This window comes from Peromyscus californicus, unplaced genomic scaffold (genome assembly GCF_007827085.1).
Source record: "Peromyscus californicus insignis strain IS unplaced genomic scaffold, ASM782708v3 Scaffold_3__1_contigs__length_106647218, whole genome shotgun sequence".
Taxonomy (NCBI): Eukaryota; Metazoa; Chordata; class Mammalia; order Rodentia; family Cricetidae; genus Peromyscus; species Peromyscus californicus.
In genome coordinates this window covers 48,714,584-48,739,943 of record NW_026294551.1, presented here as the reverse complement: position 1 = coordinate 48,739,943, position 25,360 = coordinate 48,714,584, and the positions used below count along the sequence as shown (strand labels likewise).

General features: G+C 50.2%; 1 protein-coding gene across 13 annotated transcripts in view; it reads right to left on the bottom strand.

The window, feature by feature from the left end:
* Positions 1 to 25,360, bottom strand: part of Rap1gap2 (RAP1 GTPase activating protein 2) — a 230,443-nt gene that overhangs the window by 13,605 nt on the left and 191,478 nt on the right. For all 13 annotated transcript variants that reach the window (XR_008222175.1, XM_052756083.1, XM_052756087.1 and 10 more), the window contains 7 exons: positions 20,323 to 20,423; positions 18,504 to 18,633; positions 16,346 to 16,501; positions 10,839 to 10,910; positions 10,248 to 10,334; positions 8,600 to 8,734; positions 6 to 143 (listed from right to left, as the gene is read on the bottom strand). Coding sequence is in view for 12 of the 13 variants with exons in the window: in XM_052756083.1 (XP_052612043.1) it covers positions 6 to 143; positions 8,600 to 8,734; positions 10,248 to 10,334; positions 10,839 to 10,910; positions 16,346 to 16,501; positions 18,504 to 18,633; positions 20,323 to 20,423 (819 nt within the window). In the remaining variant the exon portion in view is untranslated. The remainder of the gene's footprint in view (positions 1 to 5; positions 144 to 8,599; positions 8,735 to 10,247; positions 10,335 to 10,838; positions 10,911 to 16,345; positions 16,502 to 18,503; positions 18,634 to 20,322; positions 20,424 to 25,360) is intronic.

Below are 25,360 nucleotides of genomic sequence, written 5' to 3'. Positions count from 1 at the left end.
CTCACTGAGAAGGTGGTCTTGGTGACCTCCATGCTGTTGTGGACAATACCACCACTGAGGCTGCCAGGAATGGTGCCCCCATGCAGCTTCCTCTGGCCACCCACCATGGTCTCCATGGAATGGCTGCGCACACGGATGGCTCTCTGCAAGAGATGGGGTGTGACAAAGGTCTGAGAGTCCTGGTCAGTCCCTGGTCCCTCTAGATGGCTCTCTCCTGGGCTCACGTGTACATCTTCAATGCACACACTAGCGTGAGCAGGCACACAGTCACAAAGCCCACACCTCAGTAACTGGTATTCACAGAGTCCTCTGAATTCTGTCCAGGCAGGGTCTGAGGGCTCAGTGGTGCAAGGTGGGCCAACTTGGTATCCTCCTTGTATGGGAGGGGAAGAAAGGCCTGGAGCTCAGCAAACCTCAATGACACTGTCTAGTTAGCAACTCCACATCTCTGGGTTACAGCTTCCTTGTCTGTAAAAATGACTGTCACACATTCCACACAAGATGGGGACTGAACACAAGTGCCAGACCGAACACTGACTCCTTTTTATTTTGATTTTGATTTTCTGGTGTGGCATTGAGGAATGGACCTAGGATCTCTCTCATGCTGGGCAAGAGCTCTACCACCGAGCTACATCATCAACCGCACATCGTTCCTGGGTTCACAAAGCTAAGCTTCTCCTAAGTGTATGCTGGACTGCTCTTCCCACCGTTATCACTGGTGTGCCTTGTGTGTCTACAGTCACCCTTGATGTAGAACCCTGGAACAAGTTCCGGCACGTCCGTGCATTGGAGCTACAGCTTGCCCTCACTTGGGCTTGCAGAAGCTGAAGACACACTTTCCAAATCAACACTACAGGTCTGCACAGCTGTTCAAAGAGATATGCGCTCAGATTGGTCACAGGCAGGGGCTGCTGGGGTTGTGGAACCTTGTGTTCACTCGTGGCCAGCAAAGAGCAAAGGATGGGCAAGGTGGGGTGGGGTGGGTATCGGCAAGCTGTTAAGTGTCCAGCCAATGACAACCAGGACAGTCAGGTTTGTCATGGTGCATGAGAAAATGAGAATAGCTAAGCTATAAGAACACTGAGTGGGACCCTGGAAGAGCTGGACCTGGGGTGACAATCCCTCCCTGGACTTCTCTAGAGGGCAATGCTGTTCTGCACAGGGTCAAAGCGGGGTGTTTATGATGCTTGGAACTCAGCTCCATCTACAGGAGGCCTTCCAACCAACAGAAGTGCTGCAGGATCCTGGCTCCCCCAAGGAGAACACTCTCAATTGCTACAGAGCGTTTAAAGCCGAGGTGTACTGCAGAGGTTTCCTCCAGTGACCCCAAGCCCTTGCATCACTGCCCTCTGACCATCCATCCAGTTTCTCAACAAGATGGCACACAACAGACAACACAACCCAGTGATCAAAAGCACAAACGTCTTAGCTGCTGTTACCAGGAGTAATACCTGGGCTCTCTGCTGCACCGCCTGCTAGCTGGGGACCCTGCAGGTTGCTTAGCTTCTCTGAGAGTTACGTGGAATGGGATAGGACCTGTCTACACAGGGAGTAGCAATAAGAACATATAAAGCTCTTAAGAGAGAGCCCAGTGCATCACAAATACAGCTTATGGTGTTGTTACTATTAAGCACAACGTGTTTTCTGTACGTTCAGCATCATGCAAAATGCTAGAAATGTGGTATTGAAGCCAAAGGGGAATTGAGTCCAAAGAGTGCCCAAAGAACACTCCTAAGAGTAGGCTATAATGCAAGCTCCAGTGTCTGTGATGATGGTCCCTATGTGTCAATCAGTTGTTCTGGGGCCCAAAGAACAAGGCTCCTAGACACCTGTACTATTAGCGGCTCAAGTACAGGCACCAAACTCTAATCAGCAGGACCAACATCCATTCCAGTGTCTCCTCCTCCTTCCCGGGATGCAAAGTACCCATGCTCAGTTTAAAGTACTTGTTTAACTCATCCCTTGCTAGAGAAACGGGAGGGATGTCTGCTGGTGGCTTTGGGGAAAACGCACCTGAAAGAGCCATTTGGGAGGCCTAGCCTGACGACAAAGCTGGAGAGCCCAGGACCACACAGGGGAAGGAGGGAAAGAAGGTGGGTGCTCTGACCAACTGAGCCAGTCACCTGGACTTCCTGCTCCAGTAATTAGTGGATTTTCTTCACCAGGGTGTGAGCTTGTCACCCTAGCATCAGGAAACATACGGACTAAGTTGCAGCCCACCCCCTCCTTTCTGGACTCAGTCATGTACACACAACCCATGTGCCCACTAACAGATCTCTCCACAGGAAAAGCAAAGCCCCCGTCCTTCCCTTGAGACATCCAGGAAGAGTTCCAAGTTGGCACAAATACTGCTCTTCAGGACCCCAGGGACACCTTTGAGACTTGGGATTGGCAAAGGGCCTCGTCCTGAATGCCATTCCCTCTGACAAGGGACAGAGATTCAGAGAGGCTGCTGGTATATGGAACCGCCCTCAAGACAAACCACCAACAATGAGGTGTGGGACTGTCGGCCTCAAATTGACATCTTGTAGCCTCTATTGTCTGAATCAAAGATGCCCCATGAGGAATGTCACCTCTCCCCTCTCTGGACCACAAAAGAGTTGCCTAGCAACAGTGTTCCTGGGACATGGTTGCAAGAGCCAGCATGTTTGATTCATTCTGCCGCCCAAGCGTCATAGAGCCATGTACTCTTTGGAACCTGAAAATATCTGATATGTCCTTAGATGGGGGAAAAAGGCTCCTTAAATGACATTAATATTTCATAAATGCCAGCATCTTTATATGCTCATTCCTTGTCCCACCACTGCTAGGGTCACCAACATTTCACACTCTTCATTTGAGTCCTGATCTGGTCCTCATTGTCTCTTTCTCAGAAAGGATCCAAGTATGAATAGTAAGCCATGTGCAGTGTATCTGCTCTAAGGAGCCTCCATACACAATCTTGCCGAATCCAAGTAGGTCATGCCCACCCAAAACCCAGTAAGGAACCAAGGCAGGGGCCTCTGAGACAAAGACACTCAGGTATAGAGAGAATAGAAAAGTCTCTCAAGTAATAAATAAATGTCACACATCAGTAAGAGACAGAGTTGGGATCCAAATCTAGTATACCAGGCCCTAAGATTGAAAATACAAAAGCTGGGTATGGTAGTGGATGCCTGTAATCCATGCAACTTGGGGGGCTTGAGAGGTCGAGGCCAGCCTAGGCTACATAGTAAGGTCCTGTCTCCAAAAATGGGGGGAAGGAGAAGAGGAGGAGAGGGAGGAATGGGGAAGGGAGGAGAGGGGAAGAGGAAGAGGGAAAGAGACCGGGAAGCGGGAGAGAGAGGTGGGAGAAGGAGAGAGTGAGGAGATGGAGGGGAAGGGCAAGATGGAGGGATTCACTGATTAACTAAAGAGGGCTGGAAAGCAGGAGGTTAGGCGGCCCACTCTCAGAAAAAAATTCAAAGGCCGATCTCAGGGACGATGCCCATGTGCCACTGTCAGAGTCAACAAAGAGAATCTGAGGAGCCAATAAGCTGACGGAATTCCAGGGCTGGGCGGGTTGTCAGTCACCTGCTCTCCCGCTCTGGGCAGCAGGAAAGGTGGAGTCCTGGTTCTCCCAGGCCCTGCCGGAGGAGCTGTCACAAGGATGAAATGAGACAGTGTGCAGCCAACACCTGGGATGACACCTGCCCACTCCGGTGAGCTCTCCTGCCCGGATTTTAGTGTGAAAGACAAGTGAGAGCCATCGCTGAGACCCAAAACCATGCTTGCCTTGAATGGAACTGTCTGGTGACATCTGAAGAATTTCACAGTACAATGAGCAACTGAACGAAAGGGCCAGGGAGCGAGACAAAAGGGGGGGAGAGAGGGGGGCAGAGGGGAGGGGGCGGCAGTGGGACGAGAAAGGCAGGGAAGGGGACATCACGGAAGCCTTTGTGCAGGAGGCCTTGGGACTAGTGGGACTCACGCTTGCTCAGCCCTGTCTGGCAAAGCTCACCTGACCCCGGCTTGTGTCCACCAGGGACCGGCCGCTCATTCTCGTAGTGGGTGGCCTGACCCATGGAAAGCTCTTGTGTGGACATAACTGGTCTCTCACCTAAATTTCTAAACCTTGCCGTCTTGGGCTGGCCTTTCCTATCATTTCACATGACTGTCCCTTGCTGTCCTCCTGGCCCATCACTCTGGCTCCACCAATCTCCCTCGGTCCCTGTGGCCTCCTAGCCCTCGGCACACCTCACCGCTGCCTTCCAGCAAGCTCTCCCATGAGGACGATGAAATGCACTGCTTTCCCATCACCCGTGTGTGCCATCGTCTCAGCCCCAGCTGGCGTCGCAGAACAAGCCGCTTCCTAGCCACCAGCCCCATGGCCCCCTTACAAAAGAGTTTGCTAGTTGTTCCCATTTAACAACTCAACATCGGGACAAAAATTAACGAGATGAGCACCAGGTAGGTCATGCCCACCCAAAGCCCAGTAAGGAACCGAGGCAGGGGCCTCTGAGACAAAGACACTGACCTCCCGCATGCTGAGACGGCTTCAGTCAGGGTCTTCCGTTCCTCCAGCAGGGACATGCTAGCAGCTCACTCATAGTCTATGGCTCCAAGCCATGAGCTGAGCAGAGCCAAGCCCAAGGCCTGAGTGTTCCCCTGTCCTCTCCTACCCGCCTCCGTGTGTGTGTGTGTGTGTGTGTGTGTGTGTGTGTGTGTGTGTGTGCAAATGTGTGTGTACCACCAATGGCATGCAACCATCCTGGTACCACGACTCTCTCAGGGGAAAAGGGGGTGACAGAGATGTCAAAGGCTGGGGTCTGTGCTCCCTCCACCATCACTGATGTGACTCAGGCTGCCCTTGCCTGTGGCTACAGGACCCCCTAAGACTTTGCCAGAGATGTCTAGGACCTCTCCTGCCACCCAGTGTCAGGTAAGACCAATGCACCACCTAGTTCCTCAAAGGGTCAGAGAAGCTAGCCTGCTGCCTCTCTGTTCCTTGTGGTCCCAATCCTGTCCTGTTGTCTTCTATTCCTTGCCTCCACATTATGAGGTCAGTGGAGGGTTGGGCCAGTCAAGTGTTTTCTCAAACCATGGCCTGTATGTGCTATACGCTTAACACACAGACAAATCAACTGTCACTTTTTCTTTTTACTTCATTACAGACCAGCAGTCTAGGGATAAGTACCTTCCAAAAAGGGAGTGATACACAGCTCTTTTATCAGAAAAACAAAACTCTGCAAGTTTCCAAGAGCATGGCCGCAGCCACCCGCTTGAGCCATGGAAACATCTTTCATCCAAGTCATCACTGCAAAGGACGAGACTTTTTCACTAGAAAGGTGTAGGTTTTTTAGATCGTCATCTATATGAAAATGAAAACTTCCAAATGTCAGTAGACCTAGCAGGTCCTGAGACTCCTCCAGGCAGCTCAGTTTACAAGCAGATCTAGGGATCCATAAAGCAACTGGTATGTGTCTCATGGAGGGGCGCTTCCACTCACAGCCAGAACTGAAGTGAGACGTGAAGAACCACCCCACGTGGCATGCTCAGCCTACGGTCACAGTGGGTCTGCTTCTGGGCTCTGACCCTCTGGAGAAGACCAGTCTGAAGGGGACAGGTGTTGGGGTGACGCTCAGCCCCGAGCATCCTCAGTTCGCATCTGCCTGTGAGAGAACTTTCAACCCAGGCATTTTCTTTCAGGCAGCATTGCAGACAACCTTTCATTCTGAAGAGATCTCACAGAGGTCCAGGATTAATCCCAAAAGAAATGTCAATAATTCTGACACCACAAGCCTGCCTAAGGCCCTCGTAAGGAGGAAAAAAAAAAAACTAGAGATGAACTCTTGAACTGGGCCAGGGCCATGCCTGCCCCCTTGCCCAGGTCTCTCCACGTGGGAGACCTGGATCAACACTGAAGAGGTCAACAGGAGAAGCCAAGGTCTCCTTCCAGAGCAAGAGAAACACTCGGTCCAAGGGTTCACTCTGTGTGCCTGACCCTGATGACCCCTTTGACTCCCACCCTCTCACAACCTCAAAGGCAGACGTGAACTCTGAATGGAAAAAAAACATGTCTGTCCTCAACCACAGAATTAAAAAGAAGTCTCTGGAATACTGGCTCGCAGGCCAGTCACAGTAGAGTCTTGCAGTATGCCCTCTCTTGAAAGCCTCTCTAGGGATACCTCAGACACCTGAAGTGAAACACACCAACTGCTACTACTCCGAACAGATGCAAGAGACTGGGGGAATGGCCTTGAGGCACTATCTTTTAAATCTGTCACCTGTATTTAGCTGCTGGGCCACCTCATCCATTGAACCCCATGGGCAGAATGTCCACCGCCTACATACAATGTCACATAAATATTTGAAAGCCGAAGGGGGGAAAAAACTAGCTCTAAAGTAAAAAAGGAAACGAGTAAAAAGCAACAAATGCTTCATAAAATGTCTGCAAAACACAGCATCCTGCTAGCTTATCAAGCACAGCTCAGTTCAGGTCATTCTACGTAAATTAATCTACTGTAGGAGGTGGAACACTTTGAGAGGTGTGACATGAGGTGGGTGGGGCAGGGCTCCCCCTCCCAGAGCCTCAGAAGGCCTCTAAGAGCCCCCAGAGCCTCAGAAGGCCTCTAAGCGGCTGCTCCTCTGCCTCCCCTAGGCCCAAGCCTGTTCCCTATTAGCTAATCTCACATTCACCCTCCTCTTGGTGAAGCTATCTACCTACCATGGCTCCCTCTCCCATCTCTGCTCCTTCTCTCCTCTACCCTTTATTTTCACTTTTCTCAAAATCAAACAGTCGCCGGGCGTGGCGCACACCTTTAATCCCAGCACTCGGGAGGTAGAGGCAGGCGGATCTCTGTGAGTTCAAGGCCAGCCTGGGCTACAGAGTGAGTTCCAGGACAGGCTCCAAAGCTACACAGAGAAACCCTGTCTCGGAAAACCAAATATATATATATATATCAGAGTCTCACTATGTAGCCCAACCCATCCTTGAACTCATCATGCTCCTGCCTTGGCTTCCCAAATGCTGGGGACACAGGCAGGCACCTCCACACCCAGCTCCTCTTGCATCTAATTCCCCAGATTTCTCCCTTTCACGGCCACTTCCCTTTCACGGACACTTCTATCAAGACTAAACCAGAAGCCCCAGGAATCTCCCACCAGCCTGGACAAGCAGCTTGGCTCCTCCCACCCCGGGAGGAGTCTCAGTAGCTGGCTAAGGCCAGCAGAGCTATGCCCTGCTCTCAGCTGTCCAGCCGGGCAGTGCACAGCTGACCCAGACCTGCCCGGGCCTGACCGGCTGGGGTGGAATCTTCCCGGTCAGAACCTGGGAGGGAGTATCATGTAGCTGGTAAGAATTTAGGAGATCTGAATTCAACTCTGTCTCCGAGGTGACCTGGGGCAAATTACTTAGTCTCTGTGTCTTTGTTTCCTCACATGTGAGACAATACTCACAATTACTAAAACTGAGTGTGAATTCTTATGTCAAAATTATTATATCCATAATGCCAGCCTTCCCCCACAGAGCGCTAATGACAGTTAGGAGGTTTAAGATTATATGTAACCTATACAGCATGGTTAATGTGTGCCCTGTTACAACAGCTAAGGGTATTTACTGTGTCATAGGCAATCTGCAATTTCCGGGCATTATTCCAATGAACTCTCACAACACAGCGACAGAGGTCCGATTTATTATCTCTGGGTCCTTAGCAAGAAAACTGTGGCTTAGGGACTTTAAAGACCTTGCCTACTACACTATAGCTGGGATTTTTAAATACATGTAATCCCGATCCTAATAGCGGCCTTAAAATGTCCTGTTTATGGCTCTCTCTCTGATGGGAGGGAAACCTGACAGAACCTTGAGAAAGTCTAGGTGGGAACAAAGCCACACCTCTGAGGTGCAGGGTCCTGAGACCCTGTGGTCTCTTGTAGCTTGCCCTCCAGCACCACCACCCCACCCTGTGTTAAAGGAGAGACTGAGAAATACTATCTAGCCAAAGGCACACCATTACAATCAGGTTCAAATGAGACACCAACATAAGTGTGGACCGGCAAGCACTCAACCAGGACATGATAGAGAAACCTTCTCTGCCCCTCACTGGCTCTGTGGCCATCCAGGCTCCATCTGCATACTTCTGGGGACAGGGAGCTCCTCCGAGATAAAACTCAGCCCTTTTCAATGCTAGAGAGACTTGCCTGTGGCTCCACCCACCCCCAGCCAGGTCCCAGGACTTTGCCAGCAAGGAAGACTCATGTAGCACCCCAGCCAGCTACTGAAGACCCCAAGGCTGTGACCTCATCCCACCATTCTTCCCTGGGCTCCCCGACCACAGAGGGAGACAGGGGGAAACAGCGAGTTTCTTAGTTCATGTGGTCTCTCCTCTGCCCACTCACGTGCCTGCTCAGAGGATTCCCGGGCTGACAATGGTCCAGGCCAAGGCAGAGAGCATGGAGGTCACTGGAGTCCTTGCCAGCTGCCCCAACCTCATATACACAATGCCCCAGCCCTCTGCAAAGTCCCACCCCATCCTGTCACCTCTAACTGGCCCTTGGGCTCTGAGGCCATATTCCCACTAACTTAGCGACTGGCTTGCCTTGCCCTCTGCCGCAGTAACCCCAAGTTAGCCTGTGTCCATACCTTAAAAGACTCCAAGAATCCTCCATGACCCCCATTCTCAAACTTGTCCTCCTCAGGGCCTAGGCCGAGCATGACCTGAGTGTGTGTATGGAGTTCATCATGAAGGTTGTCCAGGAGAGCAGCCCGGGTCCGGTCCTAGAAAGGAAAGGTATACACAGAGTGCAGACACCAACCTGTGTACTTCCTTCTGGGTTCCAGATGCCTGGTCTGAGGGCTGCTATTCTGTCACCAGCTCCTGGCCGTGGTGGGGTCTTAGACGAACCTGAACTTCATGCTCACTGACACAGCAGGTAGCACAGACGTTCCGGGCCAGCCCCTGCTCTCACTCTCCCTGGCCATACCACCTCTTCCAAGGCTTGCCCTGGGGACGCCCAGTCCAGATCTCAGACCAAGATCTATATCCCCAGCCTCTCTGCCCATGGCTCTCTATCAGCCAGGTATCAGCCGGGGTTATGCATGCAGCCTCCAGGGGGCTCCATACACACAGAATGGACAAGCCCTTTCTCCAGGTCACAGTCCTAACGAAGCTCCTCTCCCAGTCGTCACCACAGAGCCTAAGCTGACAGTCTGTGTCGTCCTGGAATTCCACTCTTCCCATCCTTATTTCTAGGAGTGTCTTCCCATCCCTGACTTTAGAGGAATGTCCAACCTTCTGACGTTGTGACGTGACGCTGTCCTCTATAAGAACTGCACAGTCAGGTTACCAGGGGGGAAATTCATGATGTTTTATACTTACTAGTCTATGGTTTTTGTCTTGGAACACATTCATGGCTATCCTGGGGCCCCTGAGGCTGGCAGGCCTCTGGCTGGACAACCCTACCCGCAGTATTACCCAGTACCTCCCGTGAAATGTTCCCCTCTGATGAGTTTCTTAGACTTTAATCATTTCTAACTGGCCAGTTTCCTGCCCTAGCTCCCTTTCAACCCCTTCTCCTCCTCTAACACCCACTGGCTAATGATGCCTCCAACATGCGAATCAAATACTGCTTAAGAACTTCATAGCACCCACACCACCTGTAAGCCCGACCCTTCTCCATCTAACTCAACCACCATCTGCAGCTGAGTCCCGTCCTCCAGCCACATGAGGCTGCCGGCAGGCCACACCTCCCACCCCAGAAAGTCTGATTCTGTTTGGCCCTTGACTGTTCTCCGTGTCTGGAATGCCTTCCCAGACTCTCTTCACGTGAAAGCTTCATCAGACATCAAGATTCAGCAGTTCCAAAGCAACCTCCTCCAGGAAGCCTTCCCTGAGCACACCCTCCACCTTCCCTAGCAGAAGCAATCACTGTCCACTGCCTCCATCACAGCCCAGAGTGTAATACAGTACACTGCATTATAAACCATAGTTTCTCTTCAGTCCAGGCCTGTGCACTCCATTGCCGCAGAAGTAATGTCCCACTTATCCCTGACAACAGAACAAGACCTGAGCATAATACATGTTCAGTAAACAACTAGTGATTGGCTGGTGAGACCGAGAATCTAGATGAGTTCCCACCAAGAAGGAAAAAAAAAAAGAGTTCCCAAAGCAACACAGAGCTGAGGGCTTAGGAGGGAGCAAAAGGCTCCCTAATTGAACAAGCGCCATGGTGAGACCCCTGAAAGAAGCGAAGAGCAAGCCCAGAAGAGACTTTCAGTCTGGCACTCTCACCTCCAGCTTGGCGAACTTGTCCGACTTGCAGCAAGCATTCTCTGCGTTTGTGAGCTTGGTGAGCAGAAACTCCCGGAATTCTGCACCCTGAAACAGATAAGAGGGCTCAGAATTCTCCCAGCCTCTGCTGTAGACAAAATGCTTCCAACCACAGTAACAGAAAGGCAGAACAGGGGGTATGGGGTCAGCCCCTGAAAGAGCCCTTCTCATATCCGGTCATATCCAGCCAAGGCCAGCCCCACCTGCTAATATACCAGCATGGAAGCCAGCTTCCCTGGTGCTGGCTCCCACCCTCCATATGGCACCTTCGCTACTGTAGGCAATACCTGCCACTGGTGCCTGGCCTGGAGCACAGTATGAAAGCCCTTCTACTAACAGGAAGACAACCCTATCATGAAACTCCCAACAAGGGCCAGACTGGCCCCAAGGGTGAGGTAGGCAGATACCCAGGAAGGAGATATCCCGAGAGCTCTAACAGGACTTCCCTGACAATGCCTCCAAGTCTACATGCGATCCCATTCCAATCGCTGACACTCAGGTGGGGAGATCTGGGGTCTTGAGTGTGACGAGAATGGAAGAAGAGGTTTTTACCTTCTGGAAAACAGGTGGGCTTGGCAGAGGGGGGCCAAAGGCAGGAACATCTTCCCTTGCAGTGACTGATACCTGAATGAAACAGTCTGGCATGGGCTAAGACAGAAGAGGAGTCCCACTCCTTACAGCAGACCAGCTCACCCCTCCCCTTCCTCCCAGAACACAGGTAGAATGTCTGTGTGAGCATCACCCACAAAACCCAAATGATGCTCCTCTAGTGCACTGGATGGGATAGAAGCCTACACCCTTCCTTCTGCCTTTCTAGGGGCCAAAAGTAAGTTTGGCAAGATGATGCCCTGGGCTGTGGAATGGCTGGGACCCTGATTACAAGACAGTGCGGGTGGCCAGGAGGTTTATCTCGATACCCCATTGCCGTGTTCATCCCAGGGAAGGCAACTGAGAACTACTTCCCATTTTAATGATGAGGAAACAGATGGTTGGGGTATGGAACAAGCACCCCAAAACCAGGGAAAGGGGCACAGAGAATCCAGACCACTCCAACACAGCTCTGAGGTTTTTCCCCACTATAGTGACCCCCAAACCTGATCATATATCAAACTCACTTTGAGTGTTTAAAAAGTAAATATTGGGCCAGAGAGATAGCTCCACGGGTTAAAAAAAAAAAAAAAAAAAAAAAAAACTGCCACACAAGCCTGATGGTCCCCAGAAGAGAACTGACTCCCAAATGTGGTCTCTGACCTCCATAGATGTGTCTGTGTTCCCCCAACACATCACACACACACACACACACACACACCCCAACAACAACTACTACTACTACTACTACTACTACTACTACTACTACTACTACTACTACTATAACAACAATAAATGATTTAAGTTTTTGGAAAAATAATAAATACTGGTTGCAAAAAGAGTCTGGGGCTCTTGAGAGCATTGCCACAGCAGTGGACCCAGGTCTGGAGCCTGGCCCTACATACAGAGTCAGTCAGTCTGGCTGAGGCTTGAGCACAGATACCAAAGGCATTGGCTGGGAAGGAGGATGGGGGCCAGCCAGGCTCCAGCCAGATGCTGTGAGGCTGGGCTGTCAGGACGTCCGGGGACTCTGCATAAGGTAAGGTCCTGGAGCAGGCAGGCTCCACTCCTCACCTCCTCTCGGCATGCAACTCTCTTGGTTTTACCTGCTGTCAGCCCCCGAGGCTACAGGGCTCTGGGGAGGCTGCCCTATTCCCTCACTAGCAGTGGCTGACGTGCCGGCCCTGGCATGCTGCCAACCGCTCTGGCCTGTGAAGTAGGGCAGATGCAATAGTCTGCCAGACTGGATGAGCAGGCAGCCTGGGGCCCAGCCAAAACAAGGCCCTGCCAGGTCCAGAGGGAAAGAAGCAGGGCCTCGGTCAATGGGGCATTCTTCCTACAAGCTCAAGGCTGTCGGCATGGCCCAAACTGAGGCACTCAGAGTCAAGAAATGGTTAGTGTTCACTGACAAGATTCTGGCTGAGCCCCAGCTGCCAGACACAGCTGCCCCCCCATCCATCCACCTACCACGCATTGGTGGCCTAAGTCTAGAATTCCATCTTGGAGCGAGAATTTGGCTGCCCATAGTGGGTATCTGGGACACTTGGGACAAAGCTCAGACGCTGGCCCAGCTGTTTCCCCTGGCCTGGTCCCTCTTCCTCAGGCCTGCATTAAAGTAGTCTGTGCTGGCAGACTTGAGCACACATAAATGGCTCAGATGTGCCCTTAAGTCCACAGGTCAGCAGGGGCAGGATCCAAGTCCTTTCTGGTGGTGTCCATCCATCAACCATCCTCAGCTCCTCCTCTGACCTCAGTCATCCCAGGCAGCTAAGCCTCTGCTGCCCCCTCCTCTCAACTTGCTTCCGAAAGCAGAAACACTGTGTTGACCTTCCTGTATCTAAAGCAGGCATGGGCTGGGCGGAAGCAGGGGCAGGACAGTCTGGGGAAGTATCTTTGAAGCCAGAAGAAGCTCAATATGGGGACTGAGAGAGTAAGGGCTGGAGACCCAGCGAAGGCCCACCCTCCATGTCCAGGTATGGCCTGCCAACCAAACCACTGGTAGGGTTGTTCAGAAGGAGTCGTGATGGGCAGGGGAAGGCCCTCCCCAGCTGCCTGCTTCACAGAAGAGCCTTGGAACCTTGGTAGAACTTCAGGAGTCAGGTGGGATGGCCCCTGAGGGGTAGGGATGGGGGATCCCATTGATTGCTGAGCTGGAATCTCTTTCCAATCTAGAGTGATGGGAACTATTGCCTGGAAAGCAATTCAGTGTCACATTTCACGCACACTCATGGAGCCGGTTTCTCACCTGCCCCAAAGGCTCCTGGGAAGACTTCCAGCTCCAGGCTCCCTGGCTCTGTGGCCTCAGCTTTAAGTGCCCTCAGCAGCAATCAGTCTTAGTCTCTTCCCTATGAGCAGGCTGATGGGCCTTGTTAGGCTTCAAGGAGACTATTCAAGGGCTAGTGAGATGGCTCAGTGGGTAAAGGCACTTGCCGCCAAACCCAACAAGCTGGGTTCAATCCCCAGGAGCCACATTGTAGACAGAAAGAACTGACTCCTGCAAGTTGGCCTTTGATTTCCATATGCACACTCACACATACACTCTTACACACTCACACACAAATAAACGTAGAAAAAGAAGACTGTTGTAATGCAGAGTCTGGCACATAGCAGGAACCACCATCATTCAGTTTTTTTGTCTTCACTTGCCCCCCCTGGACTACATATATAAAAGGGTACCTTAAATACAGAGTGCCCCAATCCACCTGGCAGCCCACACCCCACCCTGCCTCTGTCTCTGCTCCCACAAATGGCCAGGGCTAGAAGGCTCTCTGAGGTTATACAATCCAGCTTTCCTGTCTTGCAAAGAGGGACACCGAGGCCAGGACACAACAATCACACAGCCACAAGGAGACGGGACCAGAAGCAGAGACCCCAGGCTGCTGTGCCGCTCTGTCTGGGGTCCCTCCCTCCTTTCCTCTTCCTTCTTGTTGCTTGTCCTCCTCCTGTGGGGTTCAGCAAAGGCCCGGTGTCAGCCAGTCCTCCTCACGGTTTATGAGTCACCCATGGTGCTTCTGGGGGGAGGGGGGCACTGGGTGGGCAGCACTCTGGGGAGCACCTTGGAAGACGCAGGCATGGGTCACAAATCCAAACCTGCCTCAGTAGGGGGAGGGTGGTTATAATGCTGCCCTGACTGAACTGGCTCCTCTGTCCCTTACCTGGGGCCAACAAAGCCAGATCTTCCTTGATCCCGTGTTCCCAGCACACAGCAAGCACAGAATAAGAAATCCTGTGTCTACCAGCAAATGAACCAGACAGCTGTAAACTGAATGCCCATTTCAGTCAAAGCAGGCTAGATTGCTCAATGTCAGAGGGGCACACAGAGCCATGCATATAAAAGAAGCCCATGGACCTCAACAGGAGAGGTACGCTTATCATGGACTTGTTGGGGGAGGGGTATGTGTTTCTGCAGGGAGATGGTGCACATGTGTGCACATGGGGGTAGGGGGTATGTGGAGATCAAAGGACAGATTTCAGGAGTAGGTACTCCACACAGGTACTGTGATCAAACCTGGGCCACCAGACTTGTCCAGTAAACACCTCTACCCACTGAGCCTTCTACATTTGTTTCATATTGTTGTTGTTTGGGTTTTTTGGTTGGTTGGTTGGTTGGTTGGTTGGTTGGTTTTGTAACAGGATCTCTGTAGCCCTGAATGTCCTGGAACTCACTCTGTAGACCAGTCTGGACCCAAACTCTCAGAGATCCTCCTACCTTTGCCTCCCAAGTTCAGGAATTAAAAGCGTGCGCCACCACACCCGGCTCTCACCTTATCTTTTCAGACAGGATCTCTCACTAAACCTTTATTTGGCTCAACTGGCTGACCCCAGGGATCTTCCTATCTCTGCCATCCCAGTGCTGGAATTACAAATGCCACCAGCTTTCTATGTGGGTGTGCAGGATCTGAACTCAGGTCCTCGTGTTTGGACAGCAGCACGATACCGACAGCTGCCTCCCCAGCCTGAGAACTCCTTTCTTCTTTCTATTTTTTCATGTCTCATACTTGGTTTTAAAAGCTGATATGACTTTTGCACTTGTTACATGTGGGTTTACATTGACAAAACAGAAATGTCACCATCGTGAAGGCTGTGACGGTGGCCGAGACACAGCAAGCCTCGGAAAGCAGCAAGGGCCTTGGGTTAGCATCTAGTATGCCTTCCCAGCCTCAGTTCTCCCATTTGCATTGAGAGGACCATTTCTCTTCCTGCACAGATGCTGGTACCCTGCATTCTGTGATGCACGGAATGCTTTGGGAATCTGAACTCTGGTCTCTCTTCCCAGGAAACAAAGAAAAGCAGAAACTTGCCGCTTGGTTCTTACTTGGTGGCTCGGAGACCACCTAGCCCTCACCCTAAAACCTCTGACTCAGCCTAACTCCCATGAGTCCCAGGCCCCTCAAATCAGTGGAACACAGAGATGTGCTGCTCTGGAGGTTGGGAAAAAGAAGGGAGGTGAAGCTGCCAGTGAGGAGGGCAAGGGAATGTGTCCTGTTTCTATGATGCTGAGGGCTGGGAGCCAGAACAGTCTAATGTATTCCACACACTCCTCCCATTACAGCAGGTGGCCCTTCCTTCCCTTTTTTTTAAATTAACATGTATTAACTATACATATTAATGGAGTTTAGAGTACTATTTCCACACATGCATACCAAATACACACTGACTAAATCCAACTTTCTTTAATCCACCTTGCCCTTCACACCCTCCTCATCCTCTTTTTATTTTTTACAGGGTCTCACTATGTAGGCCAGGCAGGCCAGCTTGGGACTTTCATCCCCTGCGCCCCTGCTCCCACATCTGCTGGGATTTGGGGATTACAGGCATGTATCACCACCAGCGACCAGGGTGACATTTTTAGCTTTCATGTACCTTAGAAAGAAAAACTAAAAGTCCCCAGTCAGGAGTATCACCCAGGTCTTGCATTCTCATCGAAATCTTCCAATTAAAGTCATTCATTTGCCCACATCATCCAGATGCAGGGGCCAGGGTCTATGAGGCCCCTTTAACCTTGGTCTTCCCATTGCCCCCCCCCTTCTCTCCCCTTTCCTGTCCATCCTCTCCATCTCCTCTCCTCCTCCTCAGACTTCCTCTAGCAAATGCTATCACCATATCCAAAGCTCAGCACTCGGGCTTCTGGACCAATGAGTGAGAAGCTGAAGAGCTAGAGAATACACAGAGGGGATGATCTCAGAAGGTGCTTTCCACCAAGGGCCAGCCTCCAAATCTCGGAAGCCGGACCAACCATGAGGACTGCAATACTGTTTAGACCTGGTGTTTTTCGCGAAACTCACTCTGTAGACCAGGCTGGCCTCAAACTCAGAGATCTGCCTGCATCTGCCTCCCGAGTGCTGGGATAAAAGACGTGTGTCACCACTGCCCAGCTAAGATCTAGTGTCTTTTGCTGTCACTGAGCTCACCACCCCTAGGGATGTACCTGGGTCCATGACTGCCCCCCCTCAATGAGGCTTCTTCCTTACCTTGTAGGATGGGGTCTCTGTGCCCGGGCTCTCAGCCTGAACAACAATGTAGGCATGTAAGAAGTTTGAAGCAATCATATCTGGGACAAATGGTGTGTTTTCTTCTTGGAAGATGATGGCCACAATGTCATTGCCAATGTGTCGCTTTCTCTGCAGCTAAACAGAAAGTACTTCATTGTGACAAGAGTTAGGACCATCCCTAAACAGAAAAGAGCTCAACAACAAATTCCTCTTTATTCCACCTTTCGTAAACCCTGAACTCTGAGGCCCAGCTCTTCGGGGAGCTGTTTCTCTCGATCTGTGGGAACTACCAAGAAGAAAGGAGAGGAAGAAGGCCAGGTTGTTAGGTAACAACAGCTGGCCTGAGTGTAACTAAACTCAACAGCGTACAGAGCCTGGACTCGGGACCCTGGAGGGAATGTAAGAATGTCAGGCCAGGCATAACTGGTCCAGAAGAAACACAAACACAGGGCAAGCCACCTGAACCCACGAACCAAGCTGCAAGCCAAGGGTAAATCAGCTGCTCTCTGGCAGAAAGTACCTGGCAGCTTTAGGGGCAGAGAGCAGGTGGCAGCAGAGGGCATCCTGGAAAACATGGGCAGGATCGGTGAGGAAATGCAGACAGAAGGCGGGGGGGGGGGGGGACCAATCATTCCACCAGAGGTGAGGACACACTCAGAGGAACGCAGGTCAACTGGCTAGGGGAGACCGAGTGGGCAGGACCCAGCAGTGCCAGGCACTTTGCTATGTGATAAAGGCTACATGCCCCTACTACGTGCCAGGAACTGTGGATGGCTGTTCATATGGATGATGACAAATGTTAAGATCTTCCTGTGCACCAGGTCTCACCCATATATTTGGTCTTTTATTAAATGTATACTCAAAGCAGGACTTGGGCTCAGCCCTTTCAAACTGAGTTTCTCACATTCAGAGTGTCTGCTCTGCTCTGGACATTGTAATGGGCACTTTTTACACATACTGACTGCCTCACTTGTTACACACACACATACAGACACACACACATACACATACACACACACACACACACACACACACACACACACACACACACACACACACACCGCTGGGTGCCCATTTCTTAAGAGAAAAGAACTATCATTGATTTGGTCCCTGCCAAGAGCCAAGCTCTGTAGCACACGCCAGACTGAAATGACCCTGAGGTAACGAGCCTCAGACTAGGGTAGTAGGTCAGGGAGCCTGTAAGAAAACAGGGACCAAGGATGAGACACCCAGGGAAAACCCACTTTGGCTACCCAAGGAATCCCACACCCATGTGTTTCTGGAACATTCAGCTATTATTTGGAAGCCAAATCATAATTCACTTGCCAATTTCTTTTATTCCCAAGAAGCCATGCACAGTGTTTACGATTCTGCATCCCTGCTCCCTTCCCAGTGCCCTGGCAGAAACAAACAGGTCAGAGTTTGGAGGGGGCCCTCCTGTGTTCTCCGAGATAGGAAGGAGGAAAGAAGTGGGATAAGGTGGTTAATGCCAGGACCAGCTGCAAGAGCCAAGCCCTCCCTAGGGATGTGGAGCTCCAAGAAGCTACCCTGGAGAGAGCTGGCAAAGGCTGGAGTCACAAGTCTCACAGAGTCCCCAGGTTAGGGACAGGCAATGAGGCTGAGAAGATTCTCATACACACTGCACAAGGCAGCAAAGAGGCAGAAGGGCTGAGTGGCCAGGGCAGGGGACAGGTTCCACAAGAAGCAGGCACAGGCCAGGCATGGCTCACAGGAGCCCACTGTTCAGAACCCTACAGAACCCCATAGCAGCCTTCTAACACAGATGCCACTCCACATGTTCTGAACCCACGAGGCACTGACTGGCTGCGAGCCGTGCCACTCAGCTGGCTCTCCCGGCTTCCGGCTCCCATCTGCAGACCTGTCTGCCGAGCAGCGTTTATCAGCCCTGTTTGCTCGGCTCCCAGCTGGACCCTTCATTGACGTCCCAGGGGAAACGTCTACTTTTCCTGCTAGAGCTAGAGTCCAGGGCCTCCTGCATGCTAGACAAGTACCCTACCACTGAGCTACACCCTGAGCCTCAAGGAAGTGTTTCAACACCCAACCACCCCCAGGCTGTGTGTCCCATCTGCCAAGTGGAAGCAACCTGCAGCTTGGCCCTGCCTTCTGTGCTGGTTACCTGCTGGGTGTCACCATCCGTGAAGGGCAGCTTGGTAGAGACATGGAACATGATCTCCCGGTCCCGGAAAGTGGTATACACTGACTCCACCCCTGTCTGTCCGTGGGTCACATCCAGGCCACCTCGGAAACTGTCATAAAACAGGGCAGGAACAGAACGAGGGGAGAGGTGAAATGAGTGGCATCACGTGCCACCAAGGGCAGGTAGCAAACAAGGGGGTGAGAACACATGGAAGAGTTGAGGGCCAACGAGGGTACAAGGTCGGAAGGTGTGGAGACTGGTTCTTCGGAGCAGCCTGGCCGAGTGTCCTGCCATCAACCACCTATATGAGAGACAGAGGCAGACCTGGTGGCCGGGACCTGGTGGCCACATGTTAGCACTCTGAAGGTCAAAACAGGACGATCCAGAGTTTGAGGCCAGCCTGGGGCTATGGAGTGAGACTTTGTCTTACAACCCAACCAAATTAATAAACTAACTAATTAATTTAAAGCAAAGCCTCTACTTCAAGCCTTGGTTATGCGCCCTCCTCCACAGGGCTGTTCAAGTGGGAAGGCCACCATCCATCATCCATTCATAACCCCACAATGCCTGACCTAGCTCCCCAAGGCCCCCAAGGCTGGACAATGAGCCTTTGCTCTGTCCAAGTCACTGATCAAGAGCCAGGACAGCCAGTCACTCTGCTGGATGTGGCTGAGCCCATGGGAGACCTGAAGCCTGGCAGAAGAAGGGACAGCTGATCAACTTCAAACCATCAGCTTCACAGAGACAAACCACACGCCATCCACACTTGTATCATCCCAGGAAGGAGAAGTTGGGGAAGAACTGATGGCCTTCTAAGAGCCAGCCCTTCTCCCTTCACAGAGATGTGGCTGACAGCCTGGGACCACAGTCTTCAGCAACTGGGAGGAAAAAGGAAGAAAAAAAAAAAACCACAGATGCACCTCAGACCTCAGGCCCTTTCAGGTTCCAACCCTGTTTTGTCTGCATTATCTGTGTTAATCCCCTGTGAGTGACCTTGTGGGGTGCTATTATGTTCACGGTTATCTCCCTTTTTTACAGATAAGGAACTGGACTCTTCTCCAGGCAAAGCCACTGGTCCAACATCTTAGGGCTTGTGAGTGTCAGAGGTGGGATTCTAACCCTGGTGTGACTGATTCCAGACTCCAGACAGTAGTGTGACTTCAAAGCGAGAAGAAGATGAGCAAAGGGGGGGGATGGGAAGGAGAAGGAAGCAGAGAATGAAAGCAATTATTGAACACCTACTGCAACTGAACTAAGTGCTTTTCACAAGATGTTAGCTTCTTGTTTGGGCTCCTGGACTAAATCTTAGGAAAATCAAGGGCCAGGGTTTTCCAAACAATAGTCCCAATAGTCTAGCTTTCTGTCCATTTAAGGGACCGTACACTGTTGCATGGATTTCTGCCGAGAGGGTTATTATGTTCGTGTGAAGTCTTAATTATCTGTTCTTCACACGTTGTCCAAATTGGGTCATTCCCTTCCAAAGAGCACAGGGTTCTCTTTCTCCTGCCAGGTGAGTGGTAGGGAAGGTGGATTCCTTTCACCGGCAGTCTGAGCCAAATGTAATTAGGAAGGCAAACCTCAGCAGGAGCGATCTCATCATGCTTCCGAGGCCATTGCCTTTCAGCCAACCTGTCACTCTGGATTATCCCTAGGACCACTGAGTCTTCAGGAATGCAGGTACGTGAGCAAAGCATCAGAAGCTGGAAAAGCTCCCATGTTCCCCCAGGACAGAACTGACTGCCCTGGCCCTCACCAAGGGCCGCATCCATGGATGAAGGCAGTCCCTGACAGAACTCACCCTTTGAAGTCTTGCAGTGTGATGGTGTCCCCCAGGAGATTCAAAAACTCCTTGAAAGCTGGGCTCTCCTCATTATTCCCAAATAGCTCTTCCTCCAGGGTCTGGAAGAAACACGGGGGCCAGGGAAGGAATGAGAAGAAACTTCTGGGTGTGAAGCGAAAGGGTTGTCCAGGTCCCTTTCCCCGCTCTTCCCTCTTGTCCAGTACATTCGCCATAGCTGTCCTCAGCTAGGGGGTGGGTTAATGGAGGAACACTCTGCAGGGCTGGGTGCTGGCCCTAGGTAATGAGGCCATGGAGTCCAGCAGAGCCCAGAGCAAAGAGCTCTTAGATGACACCAAAAGCATGATTCAAAGTAAAGGACTGGTCCCTGGCTTCCAAAGCAGCTCTAAAAAGAATTCTCAAAACTCTAAAATAGGGCTTGGTGTGGCAGCACACTCCTTTAATCCTTGCAACTCGGAAGGCAGAGGCAGGCAGAGTTCTGCGAATTCGAGGCTGGGGTGGGTCTACAGAGCAAATTCTAGGCTAGCTGGGGCTATACAGTAAGACCCTGTCTCATAACAAAAACTCTACAGCAATCAAAACTACAATAAGACCCCATGATGATGATGAATGACACAGTGATGATGAATGAACAAATGTGGGTGAGGTTATGGAGAACTCTGAACACTTGCTCACTGTTGACAGGTGTGTGAACAGGGCAGATGCTCTGGCAACAGTCTCAGTCCCTCAGAAGGCTAACCACTGAGCAATTCTGCCCCTAGGTATATACCCAAGAGACATCAAAATGCATGAACACATACAAAAAAAACTTGTACATGAATGTCAACAACAGCACTGTACATAACCCACAAGTGTAAACAACCCAGATTATCTCCCTACCAACCAACAGATTGTTTTTATGTGGCACAGCCATTCAATGGAACATTATTTGACCTAAATAAGGAATAGACATACCACGTTACAACATAGATGAACCCTGAAAACAATTAGCTAAGCAGAAAAAAAAAAAACAGTCAAAAACGTCACATTTAGTCTTCCACTTCTCAAAGGTCCAGAATAGACAAATCCACAGAACCGAAGGCAGGCTATTTTGAGACAGATTCTCACTATGTAGCCGAGGCTGGCCTTGAATTTGGTATCTTCCAGGAACTAAATGGAACGGGACACAGGAGTGACTGTCCACAGGTGTAAGTTTTATTTGGAGAGTGATGAGCATATTTTGGAACTAGATCATTATTGCTGTGCCACTGTGATCACACCTCAAGCCACCTGTGGAGCCGTAATTCTTACTATTGTGAATTGCACAGTGTAAGAATTATAGATTAGTAAAGCTGTAATAAAAACTTAACAGTAAGAAAAACTAGAAAATGGTCAAAAGATCTTCACCTAAGTGGACACAGAGATGGTGAGTAAGCACATGAAGAAAATAATGTTCGGCATCATTAGCCGGCAGGGAAATGCACACCACAATGAGGTACACCATGCATGTGTCAGAAGGGCGAAATTAAAAGTCAGCAGCACCAAATCCAGCTCAGATGCAGGAAAGCTGGATCACTCACACACTGATGGGGAAACAGTCGCTCCAGAAAATGGTCTGGCGGCTACACATGCAATTGACCACGCAACCAGCAATTATACTGCTAGGCAATTACCCCAGAGGAATGAAAACACAGGTTCAAAACCCAAATCCTACATAAAAGTGTTCACAGTGGTTCTAGTCATAGTTCCCCAAAGCTGGAAACAACCCCGATGCCTTAGTGAACGAATGGCGAAGCATGGCGTGTGCAGCCAGACCACGGAATACTACTCAGCAAGAGAAACAGGGCCTAAGTCAGGTGACAGACATGGAGACAGACACCTGTAATCCCAGCACTTAGGGAGGTACCAAGTTCAAGGACAGCCTGGGCTACACGGGGAGACTCTACCTGTAAACAGGAGAGAGAGAGAGAGAGAGAGAGAGAGAGAGAGAGAGAGAGAGAGAGAGAGAGAGAGAGAGAGAGAGAGAGAAGGAAGAAGGAAACAGAAAAGAGGAGAGAGGAAGGGACAGAGGGAGAGAGTGGAGGCAAGAAGAAAAGAAACAAATCTGCTGAGAATCTGCTGAGCAGAGATCAGCCCTGAGGATTCCTAACTAAAATGTCAATAACTCATAAAGGTATGATATCAGTGTGGTGTTATAGCAGTGTGAAACCAAGATGGGAAAACAGATAAATGGTTGCCAACGGTTAGGGACCAGAGAAAGGAACAGAGGCTGGGGGTGAGGGGGTGGAGTGGGGGGCTGTGAAAGGAAAATGTAGAGAACCTTGTAGTGAGAATCTTTTTCTTGACTATGGAACCTACACATGGATAAAACAACATGGAACACACACACACACACACACACACCATCCATGACATACATACACACGCCACATACAAATCAGTCCACGTGAGGGACCTGCAATATGGCTCAGCAGGTAAGGGCAGTTGCTGCCAACCCTGACAAACTGAATTCAACTCCTGGACCTATGTGGTGTAGAGAACTGACTCCTGAAAGTTATCCTCTGATCTCTGAGTGCATGTACATAGATATGTGGATGGATGGATGGATGGACGGACGGACGGACAGACGGAAGGACAAATGGATGGACAGACAGGCGTTTTTAAGTCCACGTGAATTGGGGAAACTGGAGTAATATTTCCATTATGTCAACCATCCTAGGTGTGACACCGTGCTGTAGTTTGAGACCTGACCTCTGGGGAGACTGGGTAAAAGTATCAGACCTTTCTCTATTATTTCCTCCTGTGCAAAAACTAAGAAGGTTAATAACTCCTAAAGAAAGCGAAAGTGAAAATAACAGTAAGTCCTGTAAATAGTGACAGACTTAAATCACTGACAAGCCCTGCCTAACCCATGTGCTCTGCCCACAGAGGCAAGATCCGCAAACACCAGCAGCTACACATAAAACACTCCAATTTGCCCCGTCAATTCCAGGACAGAGTGTCCACCGACAGCTCTATCCCATCTCTCTCATGCCTGCAATGGCTGGAACTCGGAGCTTCCCTCATGCTACACTAGCACTCTCCTACTTTGCTTGACACCCCCAGCCTGCTTTACAATAAGACCTCAGGTGCCAAGCCTTCAAGAGGCGACACAATCTAGCCCGTCTCCAGAACTTTATTTTGCTTTTTAATAGTTATTTCTTGGTAAGCTCAGCAAGCAGAAGGCTGTGACGGAAGAACAATGAGTCCCAGGCCAGCCTGGGCTACACAGCAAGTTCAATATCAGCCTGAGCTATAGTCTCAAAAGCAGAACAAAATAAATCAAATACACATTTGCACACATACTCACCCACTCTCGCACGCACATGAGCACACACAAACATGCACACCCAAAACCGCCTTCGGTTCATAATAGCGAGGGCCAGCGACAATGGCTTTCCAGTTAGAGTAGCATTCTATGACTTCTTTTAGAAATAAAAGCCCCTAGGAGCATGGTAAAACACTTGCCTAGCATGTGTAAGGCCCTGGGCTTGATCCCCAGCACCTCAAAAATAAATAGATAGATAGATAGATAGATAGATAGATAGATAAATGGATACACTTAAGTTTGAAAACTTTTTTAGGGAAATAGCAGTTAACCGCATAGCAGAACAAATGCTGTAATGCAGTTCCCGAGTGAGATCCATGAATAGGTGAACACTGCTGTTCAACAGGAGGCAGCTAATGCTAGCCTAGGAGTCAAGACTGGCCTGCTTCCATTTTTCATAAATAAAGTTTTATTGGAATACCACCTGCCCAACTCATTTACATAGGTCTGAAGCTGTTTCTGCATTCAGAGTGGAGTGGTTGTGGCAGTCCCCAAGGCTCAGAAGTCTAAAGAGTCTACTACCCTGTGATTACTGTGTACTGACCCTGGTCTTCAGCATGCCAAGAAGACCTTGTCACTACAGGCTGTGTGGCAGCACGTGGGAGAGCAGCTGCTTCCAGGCAAGCTACATCTGCAACAGGAAACAACCCAGTGTGCCTACTGGGGCTGGCACTGCTCTCCCAGGATTCACACTCAGCCCGGGTGTGATCAGTGTCTCTGTTGTTGTACAGCCCTTGAGGTTGACCATACACTCAGGAGGAGGGCTTAGTTATCACTCTATCACCCATGGTGCTCAGCACAGTACATGACAAACAGGACGGTTAGGTGAGGCTTATTTTTATCCAAAGACCAGTTTAGAGCTTTTATGCAACAAATGTTCATATTAAATGTCCCTCAGCTGTAGGTTTGCAGAGCAACAATCTGCCTGGCATTTTTTAAGTATTTTATCTTCCTGGCTTCTCCCCTGCAGCAGCAGCACTGGGTACATAAACAATACACGGGCTGCTTTTCAGAGGTGGCTGGTTAATATTCAACAATTACAATTTTGCCAGAACATTGGATTGTAATCACCTTGTAAGATATGTTTTGGTCAATTTCACAATCAAAGAACTTTAATTACGGGGGTGACAGTAGCCAAGCTGTATGAAATAAAGATGTTAATATGTAGACGTCATTAGAGTAACAACCTGAATCATCTCCACTGAATTATGAGATGCATCCATGTCGGCTTTTCTAACTCTTCACCCAATTAGGGCTTCGAAGCAGACCTCTGTCTTTTGTGGTCTCCTATCTTCAGACAAAGAAACCAGCTACCCAAGAAAGCTAACCAACAAAGAAATCAACTAACCAAGAAAGAGATGGCCATGCAAAAAACCCACAGAACATCAACGACCTGCTATTAGCAGAGCCAAATTTTCCATTCATTCAATAATCACATACCAATTGACTCTTAAACAATTGTAAGTTCAGAGACAGAGAGAGAGAGAGAGAGAGAGAGAGAGAGAGAGAGAGAGAGAGAGAGACCCAACATCATGCTGGGTACCTGGATACAAAGGAAAAAGGAGCATGGAATCTCCTCACAGAACCTAGATGAGGAGACGTTGGTGCCTTCAGCTGACCATTCTGCTTGGAGGATTAGTAATGTTCATTGTAGAAAACAGGCTTTAACAACCAGCTTTCCCAGCGAAGGAA